The following is a 13484-nucleotide window of genomic DNA, read 5'->3' as shown; positions in this document are numbered from 1 at the left end:
AAAATTGAAGACCTCCAAGCTGAGGAGGAGGAAACTGGTAGGAAACAGCAGAAGGTGGAAGAGTCTGGAAAGAAATGAAGAGCATACCAGAGAACTATGGGATGACTTCAAGAACAATAGAAGAATCAGCAGTCCCTGAAGAACAGGAAGGCAAATATGATTTTTTAAAAAATAATCCAAGAAATCATCAATAATAAGTTCCGAAGTTGAGAATTATAGGCACCAAGATCAAGGACCAAAGGATCCCAGAGAAAATAAAACTCAGCTAAGAGAATTCCAAGACACATTATACTAAAGATGACAAAAGCCAAAGAGTCAGAATATTCAATGCAGCAAGATCACTGTCACTGTCACTGTCACTGTCCTCCCGTTGTTCATCGATTTGCTCGAGCGGGCCCAGTAACGTCTCCATTGGAGACTTTGTTGTTAGGAAAGCCCTTAAGATGTACAGCAGACCTAGCAAATGCATCTCTGAGATCCAGAAGAGGATGGAGGGACAAGGTATAAAACCTCAACGAAATGAATACCTCACCAAGAATACTCTGTCCAGCTAGTTTATCTCTCAGATTTGAAGAAAGGATACTGAGCCTCGTGGACAGGAAACAACATAGGGTATTCATAGCCCTAAAACCAGTTTTGCAAGAATTAAAAGAGCTACTCTACAGGACAAATGTCCCAACATGTGGCACTGAGTATGGTACTCACTCATGGGTCGCCCATTTCTAGACTAAGAAAGATATGTTTACTCGTAGTTTGCTACAGGATGTTATTCATTTTCAAAAATGAATTAACATCTTATATATATGTATATATTGTTCTATGATCAGGGTTTTTTATCATTTTATTGTAATCATTTACTTATTAATATAGGCCCTTAAGCAGTGTCTATATTTTCTGTTATAAAACCAATATTCCCTTTCTTAGAATAAAACACTATACTTTTACAACATTATTTATACTTTTACAATCAATATTTTTTTTAAATTTGGGGGCCACATCCAGTGATGCTCAATGGCTCTGGTTCTGCACTCAGGAATTACTCCTAGCGGTGCTCAGGGAACCAAACGGGATTCCGGGGATCGAGCCCAGGTCGACCAAGTGCAAGGCAAATGCCTTACCCATTGGACTATCATTCCTGCCCCTACATCTCTCCAAACTCTACATTTATTTTTAATTCTCTTCACTCTTACTAAATTTTATACTTGTAGACTATTTCATAAATACTCTTAAATGTATCAGCACAGAATATTTCAAAAGGTTTTATTTATGGCAGGGAAGACATGGCACAGTAAGATTCAAATGCAAAGTAAAATTGAAGGCAATATATTTTAGATGCCATTGTTAAAAATTTAGTTATGTGAGACTGTAAACTATATTGCATTAAATGGTTTAATTTACGTAAGTTAAAATCACACAGCAATCAATCATCACAAGTAGACTTTTATTGATATATTTTCTGATAATTCTATTTGCCATTTCTTCAAGTTTTGTTGGATCAAGTAATCTGAAATAAATTTGTTATATGCCTGCCACGGGGACAGACGAGGGGTCAGAAGGAACCTGGGGATACTGGTGGAGTGAAAGGGACAGTGGTAGTGACATTGGTGCTGAAACAGTGTAAGCCTGAAACAACTTTGTAAATCACTATCTTAATAAAAATAAGTTCACAGTCACTGTCCGTTGTTCATCGATTTGCTCGAGCAGGCCCAATAAAATCTCCATTTTGAGACTTTTTTTTTAATTTTACACCTTGAAAACAAAGAAAACTGAAGAGCTTTTCTTTCATTTTTTTAATTTTTATTGGTGAAACACCCTGAGGTACAGTTGTAGACTTACAAATTTTTGTGCTTGGGTTTCAGTTATACAATGATCAAATACCCATCCCTCCACCAGTGCCCATTCTCCACCACCACCAATCCCAGTATCCCTCCCACCCACCCCCCATCCTCCCCATCCCACCCTGCCTCTGTGGCAGGGCATTCCCTTTTGTTCTCTGAGCTATTTTCTTTTAACTAATATTTACTGAGCATCCAGTATACATCAGACATTATTCTAGACCAGAGTCTCGACCTAAATGCTTTTGATAGTGGGTGGAGGGGTGGAAGAGATGGGAAGCAGGCAGGCCTGACAGTTTCCAGGAATTACTCCTGGCTCTGCACTCCAGACTCACGCCTGGCATGCTCAGGGAACCGTAGGGAATGCCAGGGATTGAACTTCAGTTGGCCACGAGCAAGGCAAACACACCCTATCATTTGTCCTATTGCTCAGGCTCCAGTCCCTTGGGCACTTTTGACTGGATATTGGTTTATCTGGACTACCAATCCTATCAGGTGCTAAGGATTAATCAACCGTTATCTTGTGTGCAAACACCTGTGACCTGTAGTCTCATAACCTGTCACACTGCAGTCATGTGGTCAACTAAGTGGTACCAGGATCCAAGCCTTTATAGTATGAAAGCTTGTAAAAGATATGTAACACTGAAGATTAATATAATTACTATCCTAATCCTCAGGGCATAATTAATTAGCAAAGGAGCTTTCATTGTACACCAACAATAAATTAAAACTGCATAATGTAGGTATGGGCTGGAGCTATAGCACAGCGGTAGGACGTTTGCCTTACGCGCAGCCGGCCCGGCTGAGCCAGGTTCGATTCCTGTGCCCCTCTTGGAGAGCCCAGGAAGCTACCGAGAATATCTCACCCGCAAGGCAAAGCCTGGCAAGCTACCCATGGCGTATTTGATATGTCAAACACAGTAACAACAAGTCTCACAATGGAGACGTTACTGGGCCCACTCGAGCAAATTGATGAACAACAGGAGGACCGTGACTGTGAATGTAGGTATATGAACTAAGTAGTTTGGAGGAAAATGATGTATTTGGATAGAGATTGGAACAGCAGTTTTAAGTAGCTGGAAGGAATCACATTTAAGTAAAATTCATGAAGTGAAGATAAGGAAGCTGAAGCTCAAATGTTCCATGGCACATTCAGTTTAATCCAAGTGCAACTGACTGCAGTACGAAAGGGGCCTGCCATCGGGGTCCACCATTCTAGAAAAGCTGTTCAGAACCGGGTTTGGGTGATGGTAGTGGGGGAGCCGCAGTGGTGTTGGGAGTTGGGCCACAACCCAACCATGCCCACGGAGCCCTGCTGCAGTGCTAGGGGAACCAAATGTGGTGCCACAGGTCAATTCAGGTGGATCGCATGGAAGCACCATGCCCAGTACCATCTCGCCAGTGAGGAACGATGAAGCCGTTTGGGGACTGGTTAAAGGAAGTAAAACTTGTTCTAGGGGGCTGGAGCGATAGCACAGCAGGTAGGGAATTTGCCTTGCATGCAGCCGACCCAGGTTCAATTCCCAGCATCCCATATGGTCCCCTGAGCACCGCCAGGAATGATTCCTGAGTGCAGAGCCAGGAGTAACCCCTGAGCATCGCTGGGTATGACCCAAAATGCAAAAAAAAAAAAAAAAAAAAAAAAAAAAAAACCCTTGTTCTAGATAACTCTCGGAAGTTCTGAAATTTGCCCACTAATCTAGAAATAGAAACATCGCATTAAATGTGTTTATTTTCTTTTATTTCAGGCCAAAGAATCCCAGAAAACAAAGATTCTTAAGAGGATATGGTGGAAACACTATAAAAAGATAACAAGCACTCTGGCAATTTTCCTTTCAATCATCATCGTTCTTTTAAGTACAAAAGTAATTCCAACCTGACCTTTCTCCCCACCCCCAGCAGGTACCAATAAACTGAGTCTTTCTAGAGTTTGAGAGCCGACAGTTCTGAGAGCATTCTCTGTGGAGGGACTGGAGGAGGAAGTGGGAGCACTGCCTTGCCCTTTAGAATGCCTTCATCTTGCCACTTTTCCCTCTTCCACTTCTGGGACTTTTTTCCTTTTCAGTTCTTCACTGTGGCCCCAGCCTCTCATTTCCTGGTTGAGATTACACGCGCAGTTCCCCTGGAACCAGTCTGTACTTGACAGCCCAGGGAGAATGTTATTGGGCACTACTTCGGTGATTTTGGACGAGTTACTAATTAAAAAAAAAAAGCCTATTTTCTCATCTGTAAAATGGACCTAATGTTAATGGCAGAGTCACTGTAGAAATGCTAAGTGTTAACTATAATTTAATAGTACAGGATAGCTTTTATTGCATTGACTCAATCCCTGTTTTCATTGTCAAAAAAATCATCCTAAACTTAAAAATTCTTAGAAATACTTCTCATCTTTCTCTTTGTCTACAGATAACATTCACCTCTTCTACACATTTTCACTTGAAATAGAGATTATACTAAGCATATCCTTGCTTAGTAAAGTTTAAAGCTAGAAAGCCATATAATTTCTCATAATAAATCACAGGCCCTGTGCTACCTTACTCCACCCACCTCCCACCCTCGGGTGATCCTCTCCAGTGACCTGAAAGCACTGACTTCCAATAACCATAGGATCCAATTTCCCTCCGTAGTTGCTAACGAAAATTCATAAACTCATTTAAGTTTTTTTATTTAATGAATCACCCGTGAACAATTTTCCATTAAAAAAAAAGTATCAGGGACTGGAGTGATAGCACAGCGGGTAGGGCGTTTGCCTTGAACACAGGTGACCCGGATTCGATTCCCAGCATCCCATATGGTCCCCTGAGCACTACCGGGAATATTTCCTGAGTGCATGAGCCTGGAGTAACCCCTGTGCACTGCAAGGTGTGACCCAAAAAGGAAAAAAAAAGAAGTTATCAGTAGACAGGAGACATGGTGCAGAAATGAAGGTGCTTGCCGTGCACACTGCTGACTCGTCCCATTCAGTCCCTAGCCCGAGTCCCCCAAACACCACCAGCAGTGCTATTGCATGCCGCAGCCCCGGGAAGTGAGTTGGCTGTGCCCCCACCAAAAATAAGTAACTCAGGTAGTGAGTCGTGGGGAAGGGAAAAAGAACAGGGCTTCCTGGCTGGTAACTAGTCTTCATTCTGATGAGGGAACGCCGTCCCTGTATACGTACAGCTCGCCCACTCCTCCAGCACGGAATCCCTGCTCGAGTCACAAAGTACATCCGTGAAATTTAAATGTTGTTCTTCAAGTGTAATGTACTAAAATGTACGAGTACTCTAGGGATGGGTGTCTTGTCTTACACTGACAAATGGAAACACTACTGTCAGGGGCAGAAAAAAATAATAAAAATAAATGAGGGACTAGAGCTGTAGTACAGCAGGCAGGGCATTTGCCTTGCACTCAGCCGATCCGGGTTCGATTCCCAGCATCCCATATGGTTCCCTGAGCACTGCCAGTCGTTCCTGAGTGCAAAGTCAGGAGTAACCCCTGTGCATTGCCGGGTGTGACCCAAAAAGCAAAATAAATAAGTGAAAAACACAGGAATGAAGGCGCTTGCTTGCACAGGGGACCCACCTGGTCCAGGCCCTCTTTCAACAGAAGTGACCCTTCATTCCTGGCACCAACAGGAGTGACCCCTCATTCCCACCAGGTGTGGCCCCAGAAAACGACTAACTCAACCTAAGTGGTCTACATTGAATTTTTAAGTTTGATGGGCCATACCCAGTTGTGGGGCTGGAGCGACAGATAGCACAGTGGTAGGGCGTTTGCCTTGAGCGCAGCCGGCCCAGCCGAGCCGGGTTACATCCCGCCACCCCTCTCGGAGAGCCCGGCAAGCTACCGAGAGTATCTCGCCCGCACTGCAAAGCCTGGCAAGCTCCCTGGGACGTATTCAATATGCCAAATACAGTAACAAAGTCTCGCAACGGAGATGTTACTGGGCCCGCTCGAGCAAATCAATGAACAACGGGAGGACGGTGCTACAATGCTACCCAGTTGTATTCGGGGCTGGCTTCTGGCAGGCGTATGGGAATCCTAGAGGGGATCAAGCCCGGGTCTGCAGCATGCAAGATGAGAGCCCTACCTGCTGTATTAGTGCTCCAGGTCCAATGATCTTTTCTTTACATAGAGAAAGGTTTTTTTTTTGGGGGGGGGGGGGCGGTTAGGAGTGAAGGGGTTGGAAAAATAACAGTTCAGTGACTTATTAAAGATCACACAATCATACAGCTAAGATACTATCTATGGTATATAGCTATGAAATCCCTTTATTATTTCATCCACTTTTATCTGACAATAACTTACTATGGACAGAAAGCAGTTGCATTTTATTTTTTTGCCAGACTGGTAGGATGTTCCTGGGGGGATATAAACAGGAATTTGGAGATAAACTGAAAAAGAAATCATGTATCTTGCTGCCCTTATTTTTGAAGCCCTCATAAAATTTACCTAATATGATACTACATTTGTGGCCAGGGAGTACAGGTTTTCACTAACTTCATGATCGTCTAGGGGCTGGAGCGATAGCACAGTCAGTAGGGCGTTTGCCTTGCACACAGCCGACCCGGCAACCTGGGTTCGATTCCTCCACCCCTCTCGGAGAGCCCAGCGAGCTATCAAGAGTATCCCGCCCGCACGGCAGAGCCCGGCAAGCTCCCCGTGGTGTATTCGATATGCCAAACAGCGGAACAAGTTTCACAATGGAGACGTTACTGGTGCCCGCTCGAGCAAATCGATGGAACCATGGGAGGTCAGTGCTACAGTGCACTGTAGCTGTCTAGCTTTCGTGGTTCAGGACACCAGATTCAGAAACCTAAAAATGAATGCACCTCCACAAGATCCCTAGCCTGCATGTTTCACAGGCCCGGCGGGTGCCGTAACCCCAAGCACTAAGCCCCACACGATGCCTGCTTTTCTAGGCAGACTTAAATAGTGTAAGAGGAATCCGGATGATATGCATTCTTACAGACTACTGAACACTGCCAGGAGAAAGCCCTTGTTTCCCAAGAAGTGTTCCTCTGCTATCTGTGCTAGCTCTGTCTTCTACAAATACCTGAGCAGAAATAAAGAAGGCAACCTTATACTTTCTCATTCATTTATGCAAATATGACTGGAACAGCTTTGCACTTTAGAATGCTTGCATTCTAAGTTACAACACTGATAACAGTAACAAAAGTTACAAGAAATGAATGCTTTCTATAGAAGTGTAAGAAATGGTCCTACACACACACACACACACACACACACACACACGGGGGAAAAAAGAAAACAAAAATCCTAACCCCTTGGTGCTGGAGCAATAGCACAGCGGGTAGGGCGTTTGTCTTGCACGCAGTGAACCAAGGTTCGATTCCCAGCAGCCCATATGGTCCCCCAAGCACCACCAGGAGAGATTCCTGAGTGCATGAACCAGGAGTCACTCCTGTGCATCGCTGGGTGTGACCCCCCCCAAAAAAAGCAAAAAACAAAAACAAAATCCTAACCCTAAATTTAAATGCCAGTTTGGGGGGGGGGGGGGGATGATAAAAGAACATTTACCTAAATGGTCTGCAGGGACAGAAAATAACTTCCAGAGCAGTAATAATCAACAGTGGCTTATCACCACAATTCCATTGGTTGAGAGGAATTTAGGCATGTAGTTACATTAGATATTAGTAAATTTTCCCCAGCACCTGAGATCTGCACGATTACTTCTATTTTATAAGGAAATTGAAGCGCCAGCACTTGCTCCAGTCTGCTTGGTTCTAAGAGGGAAGGGACTGGTCAAGCCACCTCAGTGCAGCTGGGTCAGTCCCATCGCTGACTCTGGGGCCTGCCAACTAGCTCGGCCTTTCATTTTTATTTTCTACCTCTCCGGGGTGCCTTTAATTCACTCCCATGTTGCCTGTCAACCTCTTTTCCGAATCCCAAATCATCTATCAACTATTCGATATACCCACTTGGATTTTCATATAACCACCAGAAATTTAAATCCCAATACTTGAGAATATATTTTTCCTCCATTCCCCATAAAAACTATTTCCTTTTCCCTAAAGGGGTTGTTATACTGTATTTTAGAACCAACTTAATCTACGATCAGTTCCCTCTATCTCATCTTCCCAAATTAGTCGGCAAATTTACACAACCTCCATTCAAATCTCCTGATGTTTCATGGCCTTCGCAAGTCTATGAGAAGACAAGAATTACAGAAGCGAAAGTCAGGCGTGCTCAGGCAAGCTGAAAACAGGACCCACGGTCCATTACGGTTGATGGCTGTCTGCTGCCCACAGCATGGCTGGGAGGGCATTTAAACCAGTCCTCTGGGACAGGCCCTCCACACCTCTCCAGGATCCTAACAACGGAAAGCTTTGGTGGGCAGCTGTCAGCAAGAGAATCACCATGCTCAAGAGTCTGCTTACGGTGTGATGAGGTCTCCAAGTCTGTGTTTAAACACACTACACCTGAATTCTTATCCCAAAGCACTTGCGTATTACCTACTAATAATGCCCAGATCGAAGAAAAAGTTTCATACTTGGGAAAACTGATTCCTGGAGAAGTTTTATTAACTGATATCACAGGGCCAATGGTTGAGCTGGACCTCTGGACCATTCATTTGAAAGTGTATCTCATTGAACGTATTACTAGAAATGTTTAAAATCTGCTAAATGCCACATTTTAACAAATCTGGAAGTATCACAACTTATTTCCTTCTGAATTCCTATCAACTCAGAGTCATGGCAGAGCCTAGAATATGCAAAACCCAGCTTCTGACTTTTAGAACAATGGCAAACCACAAACTGGTCACAAATGCAACCAGCAGTCATTTGTGAAGGGCTGGCCTCAGAACCAGACCATGACCTGTCCTAACGGAAGCTCTTGGGTCGCTAGCAGCAAGCAACCAGTTCCTTAAAGCCCTCAAACGACACAAATACATGAGATAAAAAGCAAAATAATACGGAAGGCCTTCTCTGTCTATACACTGTGATATTAGTTCATTTGTTAACACTATAGCTATTGTACAAATCTAACTCAGTTTGCCTATTATGGAAAATTATTTCAGAAGTCCATGTAATATAGTTGATGCTCATCAAGTCTTTTAGGGGTCTCGTTTTGACAGCAAATCTGGCTGAGGACAAACACTGAACATCTCCATAGAAAAAATCTCCCAACACTGAGCATTTTCCACATGAACATTCTGGAGAAATCTAAGAAATCTTTTTCTTCTGTCAAGTTTAGAAACTCTCCAACGTACTACTGAACACAATTATGCACACTTCCTTTCAAAAGAATCCTAGCATTACAAGTTGTTATTGTAATTTTTTTGGTTTTGGGGACGCACCAAGCACTGCTCAGGGGTTACTCCTGGCTCTTACGCCCAAGAATCACTCCTGGCTCTGCTCAGGGGGGACCACAGGGGACGCTGGGGGCTGAACCCTGGCTGGCCACATGCAAGGTGAGCGCCTTAACCACTGTACTCTCAGGCCTGTTTTGTCATTTTTTAACATGATGGTAGTGGCACTACTTTCTTCAACTAAAATGCGATCTATGTTATTTCAAGATACTCATCAAAAGGAGGTCTTAAAAAAAAAGACAGTGCAAAAAATGCAAGATAGCTGTAAGAGTTTAATTATAAGACAAAAGCACTACATAATAATTTGAACATAATCTTTCAAGAAAAGAAAATTTAATGCAAATGAAAACCCCATTCGAGCCCACTATAAATGCCGTAAGATCCTAAAAGTAGGCTTCCAGAACTGGAAACACTGGGTTCCAACAGAATTTGCTTGGGGAAAATGTGTTGAAAATATTAAGTGGTACAGAACATCAAGTTATTTTAAAATCAAGTCAACCAGGTACTAAAAGACATGCTGATAGGTATACATAAAACTAACTGATTAGTAGCATGCTTTATATAGCAATGATTGTAGAAGCAATTTACAACAAATTTCTGAGCATTTCCAAGTTTTTATTGCCTTAGCCAATCTCTTTCAACTATAACGTAATACCATCTGTCATCTTCTACTTTTTAAAAGTCCTACATCACCAAAGATTGGCTAGTGTTTCACTGCCAATATAATGAAACAAGCCCTATGTAATAGGCCATCCATACAACAAAAAGGCAATTTTATGGTTTCTTTTCCCAGGCATTTATTTTAAGTGCAGCTTCCAGGACATATTCAATGTAGGGAATAGGATTAACATGCCTCTTTAAATTTCTCCCAGTATTTTAAGAGTCAGGAAAGTAACCTTTCGAATTCTAACGTGCAAACACAATAAGGCCTAACCACAAGAGGGGAAAAATAAACGCCAAAACTCCTTAAAAGTACTGTCCTGCCAACATCAAGTAACTGAGATGTAAAACAATAATGAGCAAACCCAATAACCTCTATAATGATCACCACCTCTCCTAACACTTAACAAGCTGGACTTTGAAGACACGGGGACCCCCCCCCCCTAACGACTAAGCCAATGTGGACTGCTGTAAAAATACCTCGTTTTCGAGATCATCTCAGAAAGCATTTTCTAATGTGCTTTTTCCGTCTCCTATTTATAACACCCTTCTACTCTATCCCTTCCCACCCACGTTAAGTTTTATCTGTCCTCACAGGAATTACTGGGGACAAAAACCACGTAGAAGTGACCCTACTTCTGTCTTGCTAAGTTCAAGTTCCTTGGATCCCAGACTTTACCAAGGCTGCCATATCTAGGGCCATTAAGAATGAAAATTGGGGCCGGAGGGATGGCACGGAGGGTAGGACGTTTGCCTTGCACGCGGCCAACCCAGATTTGATCCCCGGCATCCCACATGGTCCCTCAAGCACTGCCAGGAGTAATTCCTGAGTGCAGAGCCAGGAGTGACCCCTGAGCATCGCTGGGTGTGACCCAAAAAGGCAAAAAAAAAAAAAAGAAAGAAAGAAAAACTGCTGAAATTAAAAATCTCGTGCCTAAAAGTGTTAAGAACAACAGGGTGGTATAAAACATAAGTGTCAAAGAGTCTTAAATCAGTTATGGATTAGCAATTCCTCATACAGTTAAGACAGTGACTAAAGGGGTGTGAAGTGACATGCCAGAAACTGTGGAGTATGTTGCGTGTAGAATATTAAAAACAAAACCAAGGGCCAGAAACAGTAGGTAGGGTGCTTGCCTTGAATGACGCTGACCCGAGTTCACCGCTGACCGAGGTTAGGTCTCCAGAACCCCGTGTGATCCCCCAGGCCCCACCAGGAGTGATCCCTGAGTACCGCCAGGTTTGACCCAAAAAAAATTGTATGAAATAAAATTAACGTCAGCATATTCCCAATTCTTCCCCCACTCACCGAAGTATTGCTCACTGTCATTTGTACACATCACAGTGCCAAAAACTCTTTTTTCTCCTTTCAAGATAGTGTACGAGTGGCATCGAAATTTACAAAACGTGTACCTTCGTCCATGAGACAAAAGTAGGAACTAAATGTCCCGTGAAACAGTATGTTTAACACTCACCATCTTAAAGTCAACAGTAAATTTTTACTGTAGCTAAAACTGGTCTTCCAAATGAAACACTAGGCACCAAATACAAATTCTAATATAAATGACCTTATAAAAGTCACGCTAAAAAAAAAAAAATCCCTCCTCCAATTCACCACATAATAGGCAACTTGCAGGACATTATCAAGCCAAGATGCTAAATCTATACAACTGGGTATATGCTCACCCTGCACTGTAATCTTATTACCAATGCAAATTTTCAGGTTATATATTGCCAGAAGTGAAGTGTGTATCTTTCTCAACCTTGTGAAAAGAAAAAAGAAAAAAAAAAACACCACTTACAAAGATAGAAGTCATCCTTAAGTTATCTTGGTCATACTATTTCAGTAAATCCTTCCACCCAAATTAACAGAAATTAGTGTATTATCAACAGCTCTAGACAATTTCAGAATCACTCCTGGCAGTGCTCAGGGGACCACACCGAATGCCAAAGACTGAACCTTACTCGGCCACGTGCAGTCAAGTACTATCTCTCAGGCCCCATCAACATCAACATACACTACTTCTAAAGAACAAAATAACACCAAAGAACATATCCAAACTTGAAATAAAAGCCCATCCAAAAAAAAAAAATCCCTAATAATTACAACGAAGTGATAATTTTTCCAAATTATTTCAATCTGAGTGGCACCTACACAAGTATTCCACATCAGTGTATGCACAATTGTTACTCCAATGAGGACTGTCCTTACACAAAGATTTACAACCTTTAATATACATTTAGGAAAATAGAGAACAAGAAACCAAGAACCCCAGGAGGTTAGAGACTGACTCATCTGGTAGCAGACATCTACTACATGAGTGTTTGAACTCAAATCGCATACTAAGGAACTCACATCACTTCAAGAGTAGACTGGGAGCTCTAACAGGGCTCTGCGAAAGGACCAGGCAGATGGCTCTGGGGTGAGGAGTCTGAGTTCCATAGCATGCATGAGTGCCCACACACCAAAGCACAAAACCCTCCAGTACTCTCAGCAGATAAACACTGATTCTGTAATAAAATAGTAAGCTAACTTGTGACCTTTGGCAGCCCAAATCTAGAAGAGTGATGAGCTGTAACTTATCTGCCCTTGATTCCCGCCCAAGCTATCATAACCAAGTATCCCATACGCAAAGGCTACGAATCAACCATCTCTTAGTCCCTCCTGAAATTCTACCAAAACCCAGTACTGCTTGGGGGGGTTGGAGGTATAAGGAGTGGCAACGGGTGATGTGGGCAAAACACTCCAATAAAATGACAATATTCCAAGCTGCAAAGCCAAGCTGTCAGCAGTGTAGATACCAGGAGTCACCACTCAAAGCCAGCGACTGACAGCTAAGGACTGAGAAATGTCCCACAGACACTGAAACCCCAACTTCCCTGTAGAGATCCACGGCATCCCACTGGAAAACCAGACTTCCCAGTCTGAGTTAAAAGGGAGCCATAATAGGCACAGGGATAAAACGGGCCGTGATAACAATGAACAAATTCAAGACTGTTCAAGCACACCTCCCCTCCCACTGCCTGGCAGCAAGTTTTTCACACAGCAGGGAGGTGAATGGGAAAGACCTTTGATAGATACAGTCAAGGAGTTTCCCATTAAGTGGGCCAGATAGATAATCCAAGTGAACCCCATGGATGACAAGCCCCACACAAATTCACATCCAATGAACCAATGCTACACTGATGAGCCCAACGAGAGGGAATTCTCTGTGAAAGGCAACGGGACTAGAAAGAAAGTGAACTACGGTGAAGACACATCCGCTGTCACTGGCGAGAGCAACAGTCCGGTGTTAGGGTACTGCCTTCCAGGCAGCAGCCCAGGGCCAATCCCTGGCACCCCACAGGGTCCCCCAGCCCAGGAGGAGTGATCACGGAGCACAGAACCAGGACTAAGCACTGCTGAGTGTGGCCCCAAAATACAAACAAAAAGAAATCTTGGAAATTCTGGCTAATAACCTGACACTGTATAAAATTTAAAAAAAAAATCTTTCAAAAAAAAAAGTATGTGATGTTTTTGGCAGGGAGAGAAAGAAATTCTGCTGCAAACTTAGGAGTAATGTAAAAACTACAAAACTACAAGTGGAGAGGGCCGGGTAGTCTAAGGAGGTAGAATGCTTACCTGGCTTAGAGCCAGCCAAGTTTCCAACCCGGCATCCCACATTGTCCCCCAAGCATGC

The 13484-nt window shown here is 43.1% G+C and overlaps 1 protein-coding gene across 1 annotated transcript in view; it reads left to right on the top strand.

Annotated features, from left to right (window-relative positions):
• The window catches only part of LOC130020718 (vesicle-associated membrane protein 7-like), a 46120-nt gene extending 42390 nt beyond the window's left edge, over positions 1–3730 (top strand). The window contains exon 6 of the mRNA XM_056111387.1: positions 3584–3730. Within this exon, the coding sequence (XP_055967362.1) occupies positions 3584–3615 (32 nt within the window). The 3' untranslated portion in view covers positions 3616–3730. The remainder of the gene's footprint in view (positions 1–3583) is intronic.
• Positions 3731–13484: the final 9754 nt, after the last annotated feature.

This window comes from Sorex fumeus, unplaced genomic scaffold, assembly GCF_029834395.1.
Source record: "Sorex fumeus unplaced genomic scaffold, SorFum_2.1 ptg000013l, whole genome shotgun sequence".
NCBI lineage: Eukaryota > Metazoa > Chordata > Mammalia > Eulipotyphla > Soricidae > Sorex > Sorex fumeus.
This window is presented reverse-complemented; position numbering and strand designations above follow the sequence as displayed.